The sequence below is a fragment of the Lepisosteus oculatus genome, chromosome 18 (assembly GCF_040954835.1).
Source record: "Lepisosteus oculatus isolate fLepOcu1 chromosome 18, fLepOcu1.hap2, whole genome shotgun sequence".
NCBI classification, from domain to species: domain Eukaryota; kingdom Metazoa; phylum Chordata; class Actinopteri; order Semionotiformes; family Lepisosteidae; genus Lepisosteus; species Lepisosteus oculatus.
This window is the reverse complement of record NC_090713.1, coordinates 10,438,789-10,458,902: the sequence shown is the minus strand read 5'-3', so window position 1 is coordinate 10,458,902 and position 20,114 is coordinate 10,438,789. Positions and strand designations below refer to the sequence as shown.

General features: G+C 37.0%; 1 protein-coding gene across 7 annotated transcripts in view; it reads right to left on the bottom strand.

Annotated features, from left to right (window-relative positions):
* Positions 1–1,101: 1,101 nt before the first annotated feature.
* The window catches only part of LOC138223971 (myosin heavy chain, non-muscle-like), a 297,800-nt gene continuing 278,787 nt past the window's right edge, over positions 1,102–20,114 (bottom strand). The window contains exons 1-4 of one of the 7 annotated variants that reach the window (XM_069180156.1): positions 19,603–19,733; positions 8,763–8,893; positions 7,395–7,496; positions 1,102–5,121 (exon numbers count right to left, since the gene is read on the bottom strand). In XM_069180156.1, the coding sequence (XP_069036257.1) occupies positions 3,071–5,110 (2,040 nt within the window). In that variant the 5' untranslated portion in view covers positions 5,111–5,121; positions 7,395–7,496; positions 8,763–8,893; positions 19,603–19,733 and the 3' untranslated portion in view covers positions 1,102–3,070. Of the gene's footprint in view, positions 5,122–7,394; positions 7,497–8,762; positions 8,894–19,602; positions 19,734–20,114 lie in introns of those variants that run through there. The other 6 variants (XM_069180155.1, XM_069180159.1, XM_069180157.1 and 3 more) reach the window with 6 other exon arrangements.

The following is a 20,114-nucleotide window of genomic DNA, read 5'->3' as shown; positions in this document are numbered from 1 at the left end:
ACGTTTTAGACGCTCTTATGTTTTCTAGTCACTTAAGTTGATTTTGATTTGCTTTAGTCAAGTTTCTTTAGTTAAGTCTCTAGCCAGTCCGGCTGGCTAAACACACTCGCAGCGTCATTTACTGTACCAAAACTCACAGTTACGCACTGAGGTCTTTTACACACACACACGTCGGCACACAAATTCATAAAACACACATACAACTCTTGAATATTTTTTGTACTACACCCTTAAATTATTAGATTATGTGTTACACCTCATGAACATTATAGTTTTGGTTTTAGCGTAAATGCACTGTATTTTGTTTCACCTCTACATGTATCTCCTTCAACAGTGTAACTTTTTATAAACACAATATCACTTATTCCAATATCTGTCTGTTTATCCTTACACCACTGTTCAGCCCAAACACCATCTGAGAGTCTGTGCTTTTTTTCAGCTTTTCCTCACATTCTTTAACTTGCATTTGTCTGATACATAATCAGACACCTCCACTGCTTCATCAGACAGCCAGTTAGCACACATGTACAGTTTCTTACTGTGTCATGTGAGGTAACAGCTCATAGACAATTGCTTTACACTTGGAAAAAAACTGTGCATTGCTGCAGTCATGCAACTAGGGGCGTCTGTTACCTCCAGATCTAAATGCCTCTCAGAGTCTTTAGAGAAGACTTACTGTACCTTGCACTGTTCACAAGTAAGGAACGAGAACACGTGCAACTCTCCTCCCGGATAAGTAACTTACCATCCCCAGAAAGCCAGCATTGATGCTTTTGCCCCAGGGTGGACTTACGCACTAGGCTCCAGTCAGAGCTATTCCCGGCTCCCAATGTTCTTTAAATCCTCCTACTAAGTGATTTGCTCTTTTATTATGAGGTGCGTTTATGTTTGAGTGTTGTGTGTGTATGTTCACAAACAATAAAAACATCAAAAGCGTACACATTATCTACTTCCCACTTTCACTCACATCGGGCATCCCCTTTTACCTTCTGTAGGGGTTTTGTGAATTTATTGGGGCAATTTATTAATTGTAGCAGCAATCACCAGGTGGTTCGTTATGGCTTTTAGATAATCAATCAATCAGCGACGCACGCACATAGATTCAATAAACGAGATACATTTATTAATACATAAATTGTGCATAAAACATATAACAGTCTGCCTGGATACAGGTGGCAGATCTTACTGTGAGGGTTATCAAAATGCAAGGTATATAATCTCAAAGAGATGCAAAACACAAAGAGATACAAACAAAGAATATGCTTCAGTATACCATTCGGCTATACTACCGTTAATCAGTCTACATTAGCTACTCAAAAGTAAATACATTACTCATATGAATTGGATTGATATCAACCTGTGTTGAGGTAACAGATGAATTCTAGAGATGCAATGTAGAACATTGGGTTTACTTTTCCAGATGTAGATTCGTATTTCCTGGTACAGATACCAAGACCAGCTAGCGGCTGCGTCCAATAGCCAATAGGCATCGTCCTCTGGCTTTTTGCCAACCAGTCTTGGTGCAGCTCGGAGATGGACGAATTAGGAGGAGAGATTTCTGCTGTGGCGACATACCGACAGTGTCTCTCTCAGGAACCTACTAGTAGTCTGGCTGATTAGTAGAAAGTCTCTATGCACAGAGCGTGACCACGGGTCCGAGCAAGTCACTTTTTAGAGGGAAGAAACTCGGTTTGCTTCTGGTGTAGCGCTGTTGCTGAATAAAAACGTATTCAAGTTGTCGACAAGAGTCCAAACGTATACTCTGGTGATCAAGCGAAGCGTCCACATTGGTGTCGGCTAGCAATTTATGTACGGGCATTCCTTGGGCCGACACTTTGCTGAAACAAGGTTCCAGTCCCAGACAACACTCACTGTCACGTGATTGTCTCTGAGGGTGTGAAAAGTGGCCGGAGAAGCAAAGTTTCTGAGCTGTGCAGTGTCTTTTAAACCAGGACCAAGACAGGTGGTGATTGGTCGAAAGTTTAGTGGCCATTTCTGACCCACAATGGGTTACCACGCCCTGCAGGTTCCTGATTGGTTGGTCAAAGTGAGAGATGAGTCACAATGACCTCTGACATCTAGGACCGCAATCCAGATGTTCCCAAAAATCTTAAAGACAGATAAGCGCCAGGAATGGCCATTGATCGTGATAGCCAAGCATGGCTGGGCACATCCCCATTTGGAAGCTGCTTCTTATCTCAAAGATAAATCTAAATCAGAAATGCATGAATAGCTTCTCTGTGGCTGCACCACAGAGATGAGAAAGAGAGATGGGGCCTCATTTAGGAAGCACAGCAACACTTAATTCTGTCTTATTAATAAGCTTTGCCGCTACAAATGTATATAAAAAGAACAGGTTAATTCTCAAATTAATTCTCAAATCTGGTAGGGATTCAGGGAAACAAGTGAGAATTAATTATTAAACAGAAAACAGATGATACAGATAAGGATGTGTTAGTTTGACGTGATGTAATCAAGTACCACAGGGATCTCTACTAGGACCACTGCTCTTTATTAATTTTATATCTGTGACCTAGATTCCTGTTTAAATATTGAAATGGTCATATTTTCAAATATGGAGGAAGCAAACCGTAGAAGCAGCAAATGAAATTTCAAAGATTTAGAAACAAATCACGACTAAGCAAACACATTTATCATATTGTTGTAGAACAATTCTGTTATAGACAAGATCTACTCTGAGGCTGTCCATTATAAAAGTATCATCACAATACCTGCAGGAAACACATATGTACCTAAAGCAATAAGCAATAAAAATAGAAAAATATATTCCACTCCAATTAATTCGTAATACTATAATCAAACTAATAATATTACTACAGAAATGTGTATACTGTATTATTGCAGAAAAAAATATATTAGTTTCCGTGAATCCAAACTAACTACCCTGAGCCCGTTTATTCCCATTGAACAAATCCTGCAGTTTTCTATTAAGCAATGTTTTCCAGTATCACGTCTATCATGTTATAGTATAAGCCTGTATGACAAAGAAGCATATTTTGTAGGACTCGTACATTTATTTCTTTGCATTTTCAGCAGAAAAATGTAAGAGCTAACAATACTGCCCCTCATCTTCTTCTTCTTGAGTTGACATCTTCATTCCCACTTCAACACATTGTCTAACTTCTTTTATCTCTTCCTCAGAGGCTGGGGGCAATGCTCCATTGAGTGCTTTTTCAATCTTCTCTGTTCTTGATTTTGTATTCCTTTCAAATTCTATTTTATTTTTCAGTACAATTGTTTTTATTCCTGCTTCTGCTTCTTCACAGCCAATCTGTAACTTTTTCCGTTCTGTATCAAAGTCAGAGTTGCTGGGGTCTAAGGCCGTGAGTTTCCCCAAGCTGCTGATTCTATCCATGAGGTACAAGTTGGAGATCTCTGTGTAGGTCCCAGAGATCATGTTCACCAAACTGGCAATATTAGATGCTTGGAAAGCTTGGTTATACAGCAGATCTCTCAGGAATGATTTTGCTGAATAGCCAAGCTTGGAAGAACCTGCTTTTTCTGCAGTTTGGACAACATCCTTTAAATGTTTGTTTAGGTTGGTTTTGATTATGTTGGAGAGCATGTGGAAAAAGAATACCATCTTCTCCCATTGTTCCTTTACTTTTCCCATCGCATCCAGTCCCTTCGTCAGCATTTTAATAGTGGTCTTGAAGTCGATTTCTTTCACCTCACAGCTCCTCATTGTGACTAGGATTTCAGTCAGGTCACTGTGGTATTTGTCCAGATTTTCCAAGCTTTTCTGGAACATCTCTTGTGCTTGATTCATCTGAGCTCGACTCTGCTCTATGCGAAAACGGGCGTTGTCAGCTGCGACGTCACCTGCACTTTTTCTCTGTGTACTTTGCTCCTCTTGCTGTTTGGCCAGTTGTGGGGGGGTTACAGGAAAGGCAGAGGCACCTGTGAAGCCTTTACTCTCGGTATCAAACTTCATAGCCTGTGTTTTCAACTTTTTTAGTTTTGTTATTAACTCTTTTTGTTTGCTTTCTTCACAGACATTGTCTGGAGCAATATCTGTTAGACAAGAGCAGATTGTAAGAATGTCTTCGCACATTTGCATTGCTGTTATTTTTGGCTTGCAGTCTTCTTCTTTTTCCAAAGATTCCTTAACTCTTTTCACTTGATCTGCCACCCACTCAGACTTTGCACATTCCTTCTTTTGATCATAAAGTACGCCCCAATGTATTTTGTCTTCATGAAAAAAAGACTTAACTAGTTCTAGGAGACTCAAGAGAACCTGTGATTTGGCATAAACATTGCCTAACGCAATGGGATTTTGCTCCTTACTTGTTTTTCTTCCAAGCTTAGTTACACTTGCAGTACAAGCACTATAACAGATATTAACTAAATTAGTGAGGCCCTCCACAAAGTTCATGCCAACAATATCCCAACCACTGGGCAGAGAATCCATGGCTTTTTTATATTCTTGTTGAGCTTCATCCAACTGCTTTTGCATGTTTTCAAATGTCTTATTTGCTCTACGTTTTCCTTCTTCTGCTGTTTGTTTCCTCAACTTGGATTCCTCTATTTTCTGCTTCAGTTCTTCTAATTCTTCACTATAGGCTGCCTTAGCATTCAAACAGGCCTCCATCAGCTCTTGAATCAGATCAATGACAAAGGTGAATTTTTTCTCTGTGAGCTCTGACAGGATTTTACACTCCTCTGCTATGGAGCTGATGTTTTCTAGCTGGTCAGGGAGCATGAGCTCGATGAGCTTGTCGTCATCTCGGACAATCAACTTGACTGCTAATTTTACATACTCTGGCACATTGGCAGAGTGGAGACGAATCTGGTCCATGTTCTTATGGGCCTCGTTGAACGCACCCCATCCAGCATTGCACACTTGCATGAGACAGGCGCGGAAAGACTCTGGGTAACGGATGAATTTAAAGCCATCTTTTGGGGGATTTTTATTGATAGAAAAGTCTGTATTAGAAGAGATAAAGACTAATTCTCCTAAAATGGCTATGGAAATTGGAGCTGGCATCAAAAACTCTTCCCAATTAGCATAAGGTTTCATTAGCATTTTGTTGTCATTTCGTACATCTTCAGCCTTGGTGATTTTTTTGGTACCTTGCATTATTTCCATGATTCTTCTTCCTAAGAGTAAAGGATAGAAAATCAATTTGTGATCTGCAATTATGTGTTCATGTGCACTTGTACACATGGAAACCTTTCCTAAATATTCTGGATATAACATTGTTAGGAGGTGATCCTGTTAACATTTTGTGTGACAAATGGGGGCTTATAAAATTTTACAATTTTAGCATTATATTATTGTATCAACATCAGTTCAGAAAATATTTGGATACTTTTGTTTCAAGCAGCAGAAACAGTATTTATTTTTATCCAGAGCTGTAATGATCTGATTTATCATTATTAAATGTGAAGGATGCTGAATGTCAGCAAAAACTGTAAGAAGATATACAAATTGAAGTTAAGTGATAAGCAAAAGGTTTCAGACCCATAATTCAGTACAATAGAGTCGCGTTTATCTGACTTTGATTTATCTGACATTCCGTTTTATCCGACATAGCCAATTACCATAGTGTACAGTATATACTGTACGCTATGCATGTGCATGAAAGATCCCCCTTAGAATTTCTGATCTTGCTATTCACTGCTTCTATAATAACATCTTTAGCAGTGCACTGAGATTTGTGGTTGGGTTTTGATCAATCATCATGCTGCAGTACAGCTTACCAGCAACTACAGCAAACTGATGTGAGTTAATTTGATCCTTTACTCCTGGCAAAAGTTCTACAGTTTTCTGGGCATAGCTGATGGAATTGCCAAGTCTTACCATGAATTTCTATAGAATTTTCCTTTTGCTAGTTAACTTCAATGTGGCCGTGCTCTAGTAGAGGTCATTGTCTTGCTGAAGAGTACATTTTTCTACCTAATATAAAATTCTTAGATGACAACAAAACCAAATAAGTCATTTGAATGTCAGGTGTATGTCTCCTTAAACAACTCCTATAGGTAATAACTTGTAGAGTAGGGATTTTAGAATGGATGCACCAAAAGTTAACTCATGCAAATTATTGTATGTATGGATCTGCATATCTCTGACACAATAAAAGCCCTTTTTATTTTAATTAATAAAAGGTACCTCAAATTAAAATATAATATTTAAACTTAGCAACATGCATATCAGGCAACCCAGTTATCAGTATTGCTGCCTTGAAGCACTGGGACCCTGAGTTTAATTCTAGACCTTGCTCTGTGTTTGCATAGGTTTCCTTTCACAAAGCAAAAACTTACTGTTAGATTAAGTGACTTCTGAGAAAACTGGCCTTGGTACTGTATAAGTTTGTTTTTGTGTTTGTGTGTGCCCTGTGTAATGCACTGGTGTACCATCTAGGGTGTATTCTGCCTTGTGCCCATTGCATGCTGGGATAGGCTCTTGCTCTGCAACATCACTGTATTGGATAAAATGGAAGGAAATGGGCCAGCAGCTATATCACCCTGCAGCTCTCAACTGGCTACCCACTGAAGCTAAGCAGGGTTGACCCTGGCCAACCTGGATGGGAAACCTCCTCGGAAACTACGTTTGCTGCTGGACAAGGTGTTAGTGGGACCAGTGGGGGGCACCCACCCTGCAGTCTGTGTGGGTCCTAATGCCCCAGTATAGTCTTTCTGATGAGACCTTCAACCATGGTCCTGACTCTCAGTGGTCATTAAAGATCCCTGGGCGTTTCTCGAGAAGAGTAGGGGGTCATTCCAGTGTCCAGGCCAAATTTCCCCTCTTGGCCCTTACCGTGGCCTCCAAATTGTCCCCATGTATGATTGGCTTGCACTTGCCTCACCACAATCCTCACCAGGAAAAGCACAGGTGGAAATGGATAGAAACCCTATAGTCTCTCTTGGTAGCCTAAATATTGTGTCTGAGATGATAAAGTCCATAAGATTTTAAATTACACAGTGAATAGTGCTGTGAAACAGATTGTTAATCTATACTTTGTATGTCTCCTGATGCAGACTTTATGTGTACATATACTTGCATATATGTGTCAGTGCCTTAAGGCAGATCAGGTAACAACAAATTTCATTATCTACACCACTGCTGTCATACTGTAGTGTTATAAACATCACAAATAGAACTCCTATCACAAGATTTTCTTTTTATAATTTGTAAAGTGCAAATGACCAATTTTCTTATTAGCTTATTGTATTTATATACTTGGTACAAAATACCTTTGATGGTTTGAGATTATTTTGGTCTGTTAATCTCAAATACAGAGACTTAAATGTTATAAATTGTTGTGAAAGGTATCACTACAGTGAAAGATTAAATTTTGGAGTACAGACATTAAACACACAGAAAAGCAGAAATAGCATAGTTTTGCAATGCTTAAAAGAACTGCTCTTACCAGCCAGCAGCAAGAAAAACTCTCACAATAATGAGTGAAGGTGGAGTCCTGACTGATAGAGGCCAGGAAGATCAGGGTGGGCACCTGAAGTCACAGACTCTGCTGAGGAAACATGAGACAGCCAAACACTTACACTCACATACCATTGTATTCTAAACCATTCATTTCTAGTCACTTTTTATCCAATACAGTAACTACCTAGTGGAAACCTAAACAAACGTGCAGAGGATGTACAAATTCCATGTAGACATCACCCAAGGATGTAAATCCAGGGCCCCAGCTCTATGAGCAGCAATGTTAACTACTGTGCAGCAAAAAAAAAAAAATAATTTATGTTTTATTAATGTTTTACTACGATTACTTGAAGTAAGAAGTAGTTCAAGTACGTAGCTGCATCAGCATCTGTAGGCTGCAAAGGAACAAGTAAAGGTTTATTCTCTGTTGAAAAGAGAAGAAAGGAAACACAATGTGGAGCCTTCGTGGGTTCCTCACATGGTGCAGCGAATTCCTTGATTTTCCTGTGAGAATCCAACGAATGTGTCTCTCCTGATAAAAATAACTCCGCCCTTTGATGACTTACCTGTGCTTACAATCTCAGCTTTGCTACAGTTATTAATATTTGGAAATAGTTATGGCAATGGTATTAACTTCTATCCTGACTATAGAAAATATAGAATCAATAAAATGAGTATACTAATATACTCATTTTATTTCCCACTCCAAACTCTTTTGTAACATATATACATCTGTATTGAATGCAGAATTTATGTATCAAGCAAATACTGTATTTATGTAAAATAACATTGAAATTAGGCAGTGTTTAAAAGAAGAAAAAAAGTACCAAAAGTACTGTTAAAGTACTGTTACTGTATATGTTGGACTTGAACATAGTGCACTGCAATCATCTAAGAGGAATAATGATAATTTTGTATATATTTGCTTTGTCTCTATTTGGTTGATTTCAGACAATTAAAACTGCAAAGCATAATGCCGTCATTGCTTCACAGAGGAGGTAATGTTCTTTGGAGGTTCTGCATATCCTTGTTAACATTTTACCTTTCCATCACTTTGGGAAAGGTTCATCTTAGTCTCATCTGTACATAAAATTGCAGATGCTCTAAATGTCTTTTGACTAATCTTCAAAGCTGGTAAAGGAGAAGCATGATTAAGGTAAGGACATCTTCAGCCACCTCCAAATCTGGGAACAATGACAATAATAAATCTTCAATGACTTAATTAAATCACCACCTACTGTGTAGTCAGTTAAGTAAAATATTTTAAGCACATTCTTAACTCAATTTAAAATAAGATGTTAGGTATTTCTTCCTTGTTTACAATGTGTACATGTATCAAAACTGTTTTGTTTACCTTTGTTTATGGTGTTAATATTTGCAAGCAACGTAATCTGTAGTTTCTTCTTGTGCGTCTGTGGACTCTGGCTGACAGATTCAGTTCCCAGTGCTGCACACCGTGCTCGTGTTGGATTCACTGCTAAACTGCTAGGAGAGGATACAAAACTGCAGAGGCCCATGTGATGTTTTGCACAAGGCTATACCTTTCATTGTATCTCAGGTTGTCTAAAATCATAAAGTAGGGTATGTAATACAGGTAAATTGATCAATGTTCCAGTAATCTTAACAAATGTCTATTACCCTAATAGGGATGACAGGAGCCTAATTAACTTTTTTCTTGGATTCTCATCACTTGATGCTTAGGGGAGACTCTAACTTTGTTCTAAACTCTACATTAAACTGTTGCTCCTCTAGGTGTATTCCTGTCAATAAGACTGCATTAAACTTTACATCATTTCTTTATTTTTACACTATCTCTGATGCCTGGAGTTTTCTTACACTCTTTCATGGCAGTTTTCAAATGTCCTCCTTTCTCTCTTTCAACAATGTCTATCTCACACAATAATTTAATGCTCAAACAATAATTTCATTTTCAGTTGCAAATAGTAAAACTCCCCTATTACAGAACTAAATCTATCAGTCGAAGATCCTACATGTCCACCTTTGGAGAATCAACCTGTTGTTGCTCTCTGACCTGGATTTTATCTAATTTATTATTAGCCAGATAGAAATACTTTTAGACACAAACACCACCCCAGACATTTCTTATGGAACTTTATGGGAAACTCTTAAGGCTTCTCTTTGGGAGCAAATATGTCCTTCTCCTTCTTCTTAATACCAATCATTTGTGTTCCCCCTTCTCTCCAAGAATGATGGGGGAAAGATCTTCAATGGAATAGAAACTAGGTTGTGACAGTTCAGCATTCACTTTAAAACAACATTTTAATGTAATTTGAAGAACTGAAAGAGTAGAGTGATACAGTGGTGGTTAGTATTGCTGCCTCTTACAGCTGACGCCCTGGGCTCCATTACAGACCTTATCATGTTATCTACATGGACTTCAAATGTTTCCTCCAGGTGCTCCAGTTTCCTCACATAGTACAAAGACATACTCATAGGTTTATTAGCATCTGGATACATAGGCCTTGGTCTGAGTGTTGATAGGCTCTGGCTATTTTACAGATGCAGTCATTCAAAACGAGCTGGGAATGCTGCGGTAAAACGCGGTTGGCTTGTCACCTCACAATGCATCATAATGGGTCATATCGCGTCATATGGTATAATACTGCAGTTATGATAATAGTATCAGGAATCACCGCCAGGTGGAGCTAATGAAGCTAAACCTCTCATGTACAGCATTTGAGCTGTTGACAGAAAATGCATGCTTTGAAATTCCGGTCACTCCTGAAAGACAATCTTTTTCCAATTAAGAATTTAAGATGTATACTCTTCAGACTTTTAATAATTGTCAACTGTGTATTACAGCAAGTTAATCATTAAACATTAAAAAGTCAGTATTTTTTATAAAAGCAAGATAGCTAAGTTGGACAAAAGTACACAACCTACAACCTTTGTCATAAATATTTAAAATTATGCAGAAATATTTTATGCATCAAAGTCTTTACGGAAGATATAACTAATAGTATTAATAATGAATGAACTTGGACAGGCTCTAAGCTCAAAGTACTACCATGGTCTACTCTCTTTGTAACTGTTTGTAAACTAAAAGACATTATTTTTTCATTGACAAAAAATAACAGCACAGCATTTCGTTAATCTGATCCTGTATTCATTTCCAATCATACAAAGTAAGTCTTGAGAATCTTCGATTCACCATGCCTTTCACATGCTCATAAACGATATTAATTTAGGAACATAAACTTATTATGTAAACTGTATATGGCTGGTATTGGTAGTTTAAAGAAAAAATACACACCAGTATCCCACTTTCTCCCTTAACATTTTAAGCATCAAAGTCTTACATGTGGTTATTTCGGAAACGTTTTTCCATGCTCCTTCTGACCATATTACGTTTATATTGTAACGCATACGGCCATCAGGGTGTGTAAGAGCCGGCTTACCAGAACGGTGACGTCGCCGCCCTTACCTGTGATAGCAGGACTAAAGCTACTAGGCTGTAGAGAGATCTCTTTTTGGCTCACCAGACTGGGTCGCTGTTGAGTGACACAGGAGTCCTGGGTTCGAGCCCCCGACCGTGGAGGGCCGACCTAATGCGGCAAGGGTGCCCGCCTGAACCCCCGTTGCGTTACAATATAGTTTGTGAGAAAAGTGACAGTTTTAAGCTTTTCTGCAAATACGCTCATTATCAGAGTAAACAAAAGCATACTTTTAGAATTTGATTAATAGGGAATATAATCGCATATCTAAAGAAATTAACGATATAATTATATTAATCTAATGCAGCACAAACTGTTTGTGGTGTGATGGCTTAAGTGATAGCCTGAGGTTGGGTGTTTAAATCTAGCTATTGTCATGAGTTTTCATTTAACAAATAAACATTTCTTTGAAAAACTAAAAGAGCAAATATTATGGACACTGTATTGAAATTTTTTATATTTCAAAATATCACAACATGTTCGTACTGTATGTACACAGCGGTACCGCAGGGTGTAGGGCGCAAACCCATATGACCCCATAAGCGCTACATTATTAATTATATCTTCTGTGTCACATTAATATAGGAATGTTCTTTTTCACAAATGTAAAAAGAGGCGATATGCTTTAACTGTTCTTCAACTCTTCTACAGTTTACAGAGAAATTCCAAACAGAGCTTCACAACATTGTCCTATAATACTCTTCTTGTGTCTAATTTCTAGTTTAACAGGATTTGAGCTACAGTATATGAATATAATTATATTGTTATTAATTTCTTTAGATACATGATTCCATATTATATTCCAATTTAATCAAATTCTAAAAATGTCAATATAGTGTCCATAATATTTGCTCTTTTAGTTTTTCAAAGAAGACTTTCAAAGGCTTGAGGTGTCTGTTAAATTGCCCCACTGAATAAAGTGTTTTGAATTAAACCGGTTTAAATGCTCTTAAGCATACTGTAGTTTTTGTTCACAGAACTTTGTCAGTGAAAAAAATGACCGCTGGCACTTTTCCTCCCCCCCTACATTCTCAGAGTAGAATAGGTGAACCTTCCAATGAAAGACAGTCCCCCTTCCCCCTGCAGACAGACTGACAAATGTTTTCACTGCCTATTATTTGAGCTACATTAATATAATTGTATCATTATTAATTTCTTTATATACGCGATTCCATATTAGATTCACCATTAATCAAATTAAATTAATCAAATTAATCAAATCAAAAGTATGATTTTGTTTACTCCGAGAATGAGTGTATTTGCAGAAAAGGTTAAAACATTATAACTTTTTATTAAAACCCTCCACATCGCGTCAGGCCTAACAACACCTTGTAACTGTGGCTACAGATGTAGCCATTCAAAGCGAGCGGAACAGACACGTACCGCAGGTAATTGGCTGCGGTGTCGCGTATCATTACGCAAGATGACACTGGGTACCGCGGTACGTGATTGGTTGACCGACAGGGGCACTCGTGGTCCGTTGGTCTGTCGTAGAAAGACTTACAGTAAACGTCTTTACTGTGCCCGTTGTAGATATTGTATTTTACCATTGAAGGGAAATCTTAGTAGCTGAGCATAAAACGAATAGGAGCATACTGTAACGCGTGTGAAGGCCATAAACTATATTAATTTTGGAACATAAACATACAGTATATAGCTGGTCTTGGTACTTTAAAGAAAAAAATACACATCAGTATTCCATTTCTCCCTAAACATTTTAAGCTTCGAAGTCTTTAACTAACGTGATACCGGAGTCAACAAGCATACTTTTAGAATTTGATTAATAGGGAATATAATATGGAATCGCGTATCTAAAGAATTTAATAACGGTATGATTATATTTGTGTACTGCGACAGGGCTGTGTAGGGCTGTTTTGCCTCCCTGTTCATGTGATTTGTCCTGTAGCCTACTGGTTTACATGCCTGACTAACAACTTGCAGGTTGTGTTCAAATCCAGCTGGTGCTGGACTTTTCTTTTAACAAACATTTCTTCGAAAAAATAGAATAGAGATATTATGGACAATCAATTGACTTTTATAATTCAAAATATCACAACATGATCGATTCTAAGTCATTTTTGATAACAATGAATAGTCACCTTCTTCCCTTCTGACAACGGTCCCTGCTTCTGCTTCCTGCTTCTATTGTGTGTGTATGTGCAACAGAGTAAATTTTTATAGAAAATGGAGGCTGGACAGTATGCGTTACAATATAAACATTTATATTGATTTAAATCGTGTTCTGATTTAAATCGCAAACGCGTGTTTAATTATATGTGTTTTTTAATCAGGCTAATGCAACATAAATTGATACAGTATCTTTGTCTTCTAAGTATCTTAATAAACTTTCAGCATAGCTTTCTACCCGTTAAGATGTATATTACTTGGGATTTTGGGATCAAACGTGGAAGGATTAGATTGTAATCGTTTTTATTTGTCAAATACGTGATTGTATTTCTGAATGTTATGTGACACCTACAGTAGTTCACTGCTTTAAATACATCGAATTAAGAAAGTTATGTGTAGCACTTTAGATCTTTTTTTCTGAACCAGGGAAAATCTGATCACGTTTCTCTATAACAATAATAAAAAACTTTATTTTACATATCACCTTTAAAAGTGGTAGTACCTTTTTTAGTACAATATTTTTGTATTATATTCCCTATTAATCAAACTCTAAGAGTATGTATCGGCTTGTCAGTCAGGTCTTTTTTCTCTATTTGAATTGTCGTTTACACCTCGCACGACTTTAAAAGCTAGCAAGACAGGTTTCGATTCACATTAGCTGGCGAGCCTTGTTAACAAAAAAACTAATAATAATGTAACATACCACTGTTTGTTCATGAACAAAGTTATACTGAGATTTCCTTAGATACACGATTAAAAAATAAACGTTTCATATGTTGCTGTTGTGCATGCATGTGGAGTGTATCTTATTAAGCTCTAAATTGCATTTTGAGCGCGGTTTTTGACTTTTTTTAAATTGCATTTTGGGTGCGGACAGCACATACAAGGGTTAATGAACTGCGGCAAGAAATTTAAAATAGTATTCTTTAGGTGTGAGGGTAGGAGTGGACCGCAGCAGGCATAATCAGCAAACCAGGAAAACAAAGAATAGGACAGGTGAGATGTGTATCCAGAAAGCGAGTGATCAGAAAAAGGAAATGGTGTTACGCCCAGGTTTTCGACCCAGTTGTTTTAACTTGCTAATGCATCAGACGCATTTCCTGGTGTATTGTGTTTTAAATAAAATAGGAGTGTCTTTCCCTGGCATTAGCTCATCGGTATGGTGTAAGTTTTATCTGTACCATACCATACAGTATATAGGTACAGAATTCAAGCTGCACCACTGTATCGCTTTGGTAAGGGGACGGACAATGACCAAAATCACGAATACTTTCTCACACCAAATAATGAAGATGAAAAGAAATGGGAAGTCAACACGGGACATTGTACAGCAGTTGGCTTCGATGGACATCTTCATTTCTGAAAGCACAGTGAGACGGCATTATAAAGGGGAGAGGAGGCAAAGAGAATCTAAACCGAGGACGATTCAAAGGTAAATAAATTTCTAAAAATACCTTTCTTGCATGTAAATACAACTACGCACATTATTTTTAAAACTAACTGCTGATCTCTTTTTTTTCAAGTCCTATTGTGCGAGCTATCGACAAACTGACTGATGAAAATGAGCTACCGGCGATGCAAGTCCAAAGACGGCTATGGGCTGACCTCGGTGCGAATATTAGCCCTGACATCGATAAGAAGAGTACGCAGGAGGCTTGGATGGAGATACAGAAAAACCAACACATGCCCCATGATAAGGCTAAAAAACAGAGGAAAGACTCAAGCAAGCGCTCCAATGGATTGAACAGGGGGAGGCATTTCAGGATGTACTTTTTACCGACGAAACAACAGTGGCTCTGGAACAGTTTTCAACAATGGCATTTTGCAAAAAGGGGAGATATGTGGACAAGCCAAAGCCCAAACATCCACTGAAGGTTCACGTCTCGGGGGGTATATCTAGAAGAGGCCCGAGACTACTTCTTATTTTCGAAGGAATTATGGACCGTGTATTCTTCGAGGAAGTCGTGGTCACACAGCATGCTGCTCCAAATATCAGGGAGCAGTTTGGATCAAGGCACCGTCTCTTTCAAAACAACGATCCGAAACACACAGCAGCAAGGGCGAGGCTTATAGCAGAAGGAGTGAACTGGGTGAAAACTCCAGCCTAATCCCCAGATCTAAATCCGATAGAGATGGTTTGGCATTCGTTGAAAGACTACGTTCGGAAAACCGCTAAGCCCGTCACAAAGCAGGAACTGATCGATGCGATCTATAAATTCTGGGAGGAAGAACTGACCGAACAAAATTGTAACAATTTTATTAACAGGCTGTTTCGTGTTCTTCCTAGAAGTGTTGACCGGGGCGGGGGACATTCGGGAATGTAAGTCTGAGAAAGACAGTCTCACGTTTGTGGACAGTCTGTCTACAAACAAAACATGTAAAAAAAAATGTAAAAAAAAACAATTACTTTTTGTCAATGAAAACCGTTGTGTGTGTCTCTCTCTGCTGGATGTCCTTCTCACTCTCTGCTGAATGAATAAAAGAATTTTATTGAAAACGCGTTTGCGATTGTCTGGTATTTACTTTGGTCCCTTTTAACTGTTTTTTTCGGTCTACAGTATTGCTTTGAGACGCCACTTTAAAGGTGATATGTAAAATAAAGTTTTTTATTATTGTTATAGAGAAACATGATCAGATTTTCCCTGGTTCAGAAAAAAATATCTAAAGTGCTACACATAACTTTCTTAATTCGATGTATTTAAAGCAGTGAACTACTGTAGGTGTCACATCAAATTCAGAAATACAATCGAGAATAGTTTTGTGGTGTTTGTTTAGATGAAACGTTCCTAAAACGTATAACGTAACAAAATTAAAGACGATTAAAATCTGTAATCTTTCCACTTGTACTGTATGTCATCGGAAAGTTTCTGCTTTGTGTAAGGATGGTATCAAAAAGCAATCTTAAGTGGTGAGAAAGCTGTGCTCAATGTATTTAAGGGACTTAAAAGTAAAAGGAGATGCTTCATTTTGCTTGACTAATTTTAAAAACTAAGTTATGAATGCAGACGCTCCCTCGGTGCCGCGCCGGGTGTAAATATCAAAATATACATTCCCAACACTAATTGTACCCTTCTGTCATGCAAATAAAACACCTTGAATTGAATTGAATTGAGGGAGAGAGGGGGGGAGGGGGAGAGAGACAGCCAGGACTCAAGGCAAATAAGATACACTCCACAGGCATTCACAACAGCAACATATGAAACGTTTGCATGTATAGTTAAGTTATTACTTGGTTTTCAAAGTGCAATGAAATACAATATTGTTGTTGTTGCTGTTCTTGTTGTCTTTATTCTGTAAAGTGTTTTGAGAAGCCACCTTTAAAGGCGATATATACTGTAAAAGCGCTGATTCTTATGGAATGTGTTCCGCCGGGGATTCAAATTTTTATTTATTTATTTTTTAATCGCGTATCTAAGGAAATCTCACTATAACTTTGTTCATGAACAAACAGTGGCATGTTACATTATTATTAGTTTTTTTGTTAACAAGGCTCGCCAGCTAATGTGAATCGAAACCTGTTTTGCTAGCTTTTAAAGTCGTGCGAGGTGTAAACGACAATTCAAATAGAGAAAAAAGACCTGACTAACAAGCCGATACATACTCTTAGAGTTTGATTAATAGGGAATATAATACAAAAATATAGTACTAAAAAAGGTACTACCACTTTTAAAGGTGATATGTAAAATAAAGTTTTTTTATTATTGTTATAGAGAAACATGATCAGATTTTCCCTGGTTCAGAAAAAAAGATCTAAAGTGCTACACATAACTTTCTTAATTCGATGTATTTAAAGCAGTGAACTACTGTAGGTGTCACATAACATTCAGAAATACAATCACGTATTTGACAAATAAAAACGATTACAATCTAATCCTTCCACGTTTGATCCCAAAATCCCAAGAAATATACATCTTAATGGGTAGAAAGCTATGCTGAAAGTTTATTAAGATACTTAGAAGACAAAGATACTGTATCAATTTATGTTGCATTAGCCTGATTATGATTAAAAAACACATATAATTAAACACACGTTTGCCATTTAAATCAGAACACGATTATATTTTGAAATATAAAAGTAAATTGATTGTCCATAATATCGCTATTCTATTTTTTCGAAGAAATGTTTGTTAAAAGAAAAGTCCAGCTCTAGCTGGATTTGAACACACAACCTGCCAGTTGGTAGTCAGGCACGTAGACCAGTAGGTTACAAGACAACGCGCATGAACAGGGAGGCGAAACAGCCCTACACAGCCCTGTCGCAGTACACGAATATAATCATATCGTTATTAAATTCTTTAGATACGCGATTCCATATTATATTAGCAGAAAAGCTTAAACTACCACTTTTTCACACGCTATTTCACATGCTAGTTAAATACTTCGATGCTTAAAATCGTTAGGGAGAAATGGAATACCGGTGTGTATTTTTCCTTTAAAGTACCGATTCCTGGAATCTGACTGGTTGACACCCTTCTGAAGTGGTTCCATAAAATCTGGTATACGGAAAAGAAAGCGTTGATAAATACAAGTGTCTTTTAATACACTCTTTGCTGTGCTCTTGAGGATCCTTGTGATATTTTGAGCTCTAGTTGAATGATAAGTGTCGCATTTTAAATCATTTTCGTAGTTAGAAATTATGAAACGCCCTGTTAAAAGCAAGGAAGTTTTTATGCCCGTTGAAGTAAAACAAAATGCCTGACAAAGTATGCCTTGGACAGATTCCAAGTGCTTGTACAAATGTGCTAAAGAAATTATACTTTGAGTATACAGCTTGTCCAAAGTCATCCATTATTAATACTATTAGTAATATCTTCGGTAAAGGCTTTGATGCATAAATATTTCTGATAAAGGTAGGTTGTGTACTTTTGTCCAACTGAGCAATCTTGCTTTCATGAAATATACCAACATTTTAATGACTGATGATTAACTTGCTGTAATACACAGTTCAAAATTAAAGGCTCAAATGCTGTACATGAGAGGTTAAGCTCCCCCTGGCGGTTTTACAAGGTGACGCTGGATAGTTTCCGGCAGAGCGTCAAATGACGTGCGATTAACCACGTGACACCGCGTGATACCGCGACACGCCCACCGGGGTATGCCGCGAAATACCTCACCCATTTTGAATGGCTGCATCTGTATATCCACGATATAGCACAGGCCTCGAGTGCCTTATTGCTTAAATAATTAAATTCTGAAAAGTATGAGTTTATTTTATTGTGATAATGAGCGAAAGTATACATGGAAAATGGTAATCACTTAACTTTGAACATTTTGTGATATTTAGAAATACCAACAAATCCAATATAGTGTCGATAATATTTATTATCAATAATAACGACAATAGGAGCAGCTTCAAATTATTCGTTGTTATTAGTAAATGACTTAGCTTCGAACAGTTGTGATATTTAGAAATATAAAAAATGTCAATATACAGTAGTGTCCATAACATTTTCTATTTTAGTTTTTCAGAGAAATGTGTATTTGTTAAAAGAAAACTTATGGCAATAGCTGGGTTTAAAAACCAGACCTCAGGCTCATAAGACAAGCACTTAAGCCATCACACGGGAAGCACTGAAACTGAAGCACACATAGAAAGTGTATTATACTACTGGTTGAGCTACAGTACATGAATATAACTTTATTGTTATTAATTTCTTTAAATACGTGATTCCACATTATATTCCCTATTAATCAAATTCTGAAAAGTATGCTTTTGTTTACTGCAATAACGAGCGTATTTGCAGAAAAGATTAAAACATTATACTTTTTTACAAAGTATATAAACTTAATATGGTTGGTAGGAGCATGTAAAAACTTTTCCAAAATAACCTCAGTATGTAACTGAATGCAAAACTTTGAGGCATAAAATGTTAGGGAAGAAAGTGGAATACTGGTGTGCATTTTTCATTTAAACTACCAATACCAGCCATATACAGTTTACATAATGTTTATGTTCCTAATTTTATATTGTTTATGACCTTCAGACGTGTTATGCTCTTATTCTTTTTATGCACAACTATCAGAACTTCCCTTTAGTTGTAAAATTCCATATAAATATTCAATACTAAGCGGATTAAATCATGCACAGTAAAGATATTAAATGATTAAATCTTTTCACTAATGACCAATGCACCACGAGTGCCCCTGTCTTAATTGACAAGATATAGGATACATGTGGAGCTCTAGCCTGATAAACCCTTCAGTAATTGTTTTTCCTTTAAGATTAGAATTATTGTTATGTGTAGTTAAACACTTCATATCCCTGATATAATTAAAATATACAAGATTGTTCACAGATTACAAGACATAAAATATGCTTATTTTTGTATTGCCACTGCAACAGTCACAGATTTTTGCACAGGGACTATTCTAGCTATTAATTTAGCTTTCACAGCCACCTCTGGGACCGTCAACAATAACAATAGAAGATTTGGTGCACAGTTCTAGTAGTTCAATAGATATAGTCAGTAGAGTAAAATAGTTTACAAGGAAAAACTACAATAACAACTCAAATTTACTCACATAGTGTTGGGTATGTATTTTACTAACAATCATTGCATTTCTCAGATTAAAAAAAATGTTTTCTCTAACAATTGAATTGTTGTTTCTTACCTCTGTTTACGCTGTTAAGATCTGTAAGAAGTGTAATCTGTAGATTGTTCTTGTGCTTCTGTGGGCTCCTGGCTGAGAGATTCAGTTCCCAGTACTGCACACAATACTGATACAAAGCCACAGAGCTTTTATAGTAGAGAGATGCACTTTCACTTTCAATTTCCTGTAATGGGTGCTGTGTATTAACTTACATATTCCATGACTTCTAACTTTTAAGAATTTATTTTGATTTAACCTAGCCCTTCTAAATCACCCCCTGCTTTATAAATTGTACTAAATGTGCAGTCATAAATAAAACTAATTGTATTAAGTATTCCAATTGCATATTGCAACTTAATAAATGTCTTTAGGTAACTAAAAAGTGTATTTTTCTTTCCAAATGCTACAGTTAAATATTAAACATTAAATCAAAATAAATTCTTAAAAGTTAAAAGTAATGGAATATGTAAACTAATACACAACACCAGTTACAGGAAATTGAAAGTGAAAGTGCATCTCTCTAATATAAAAGC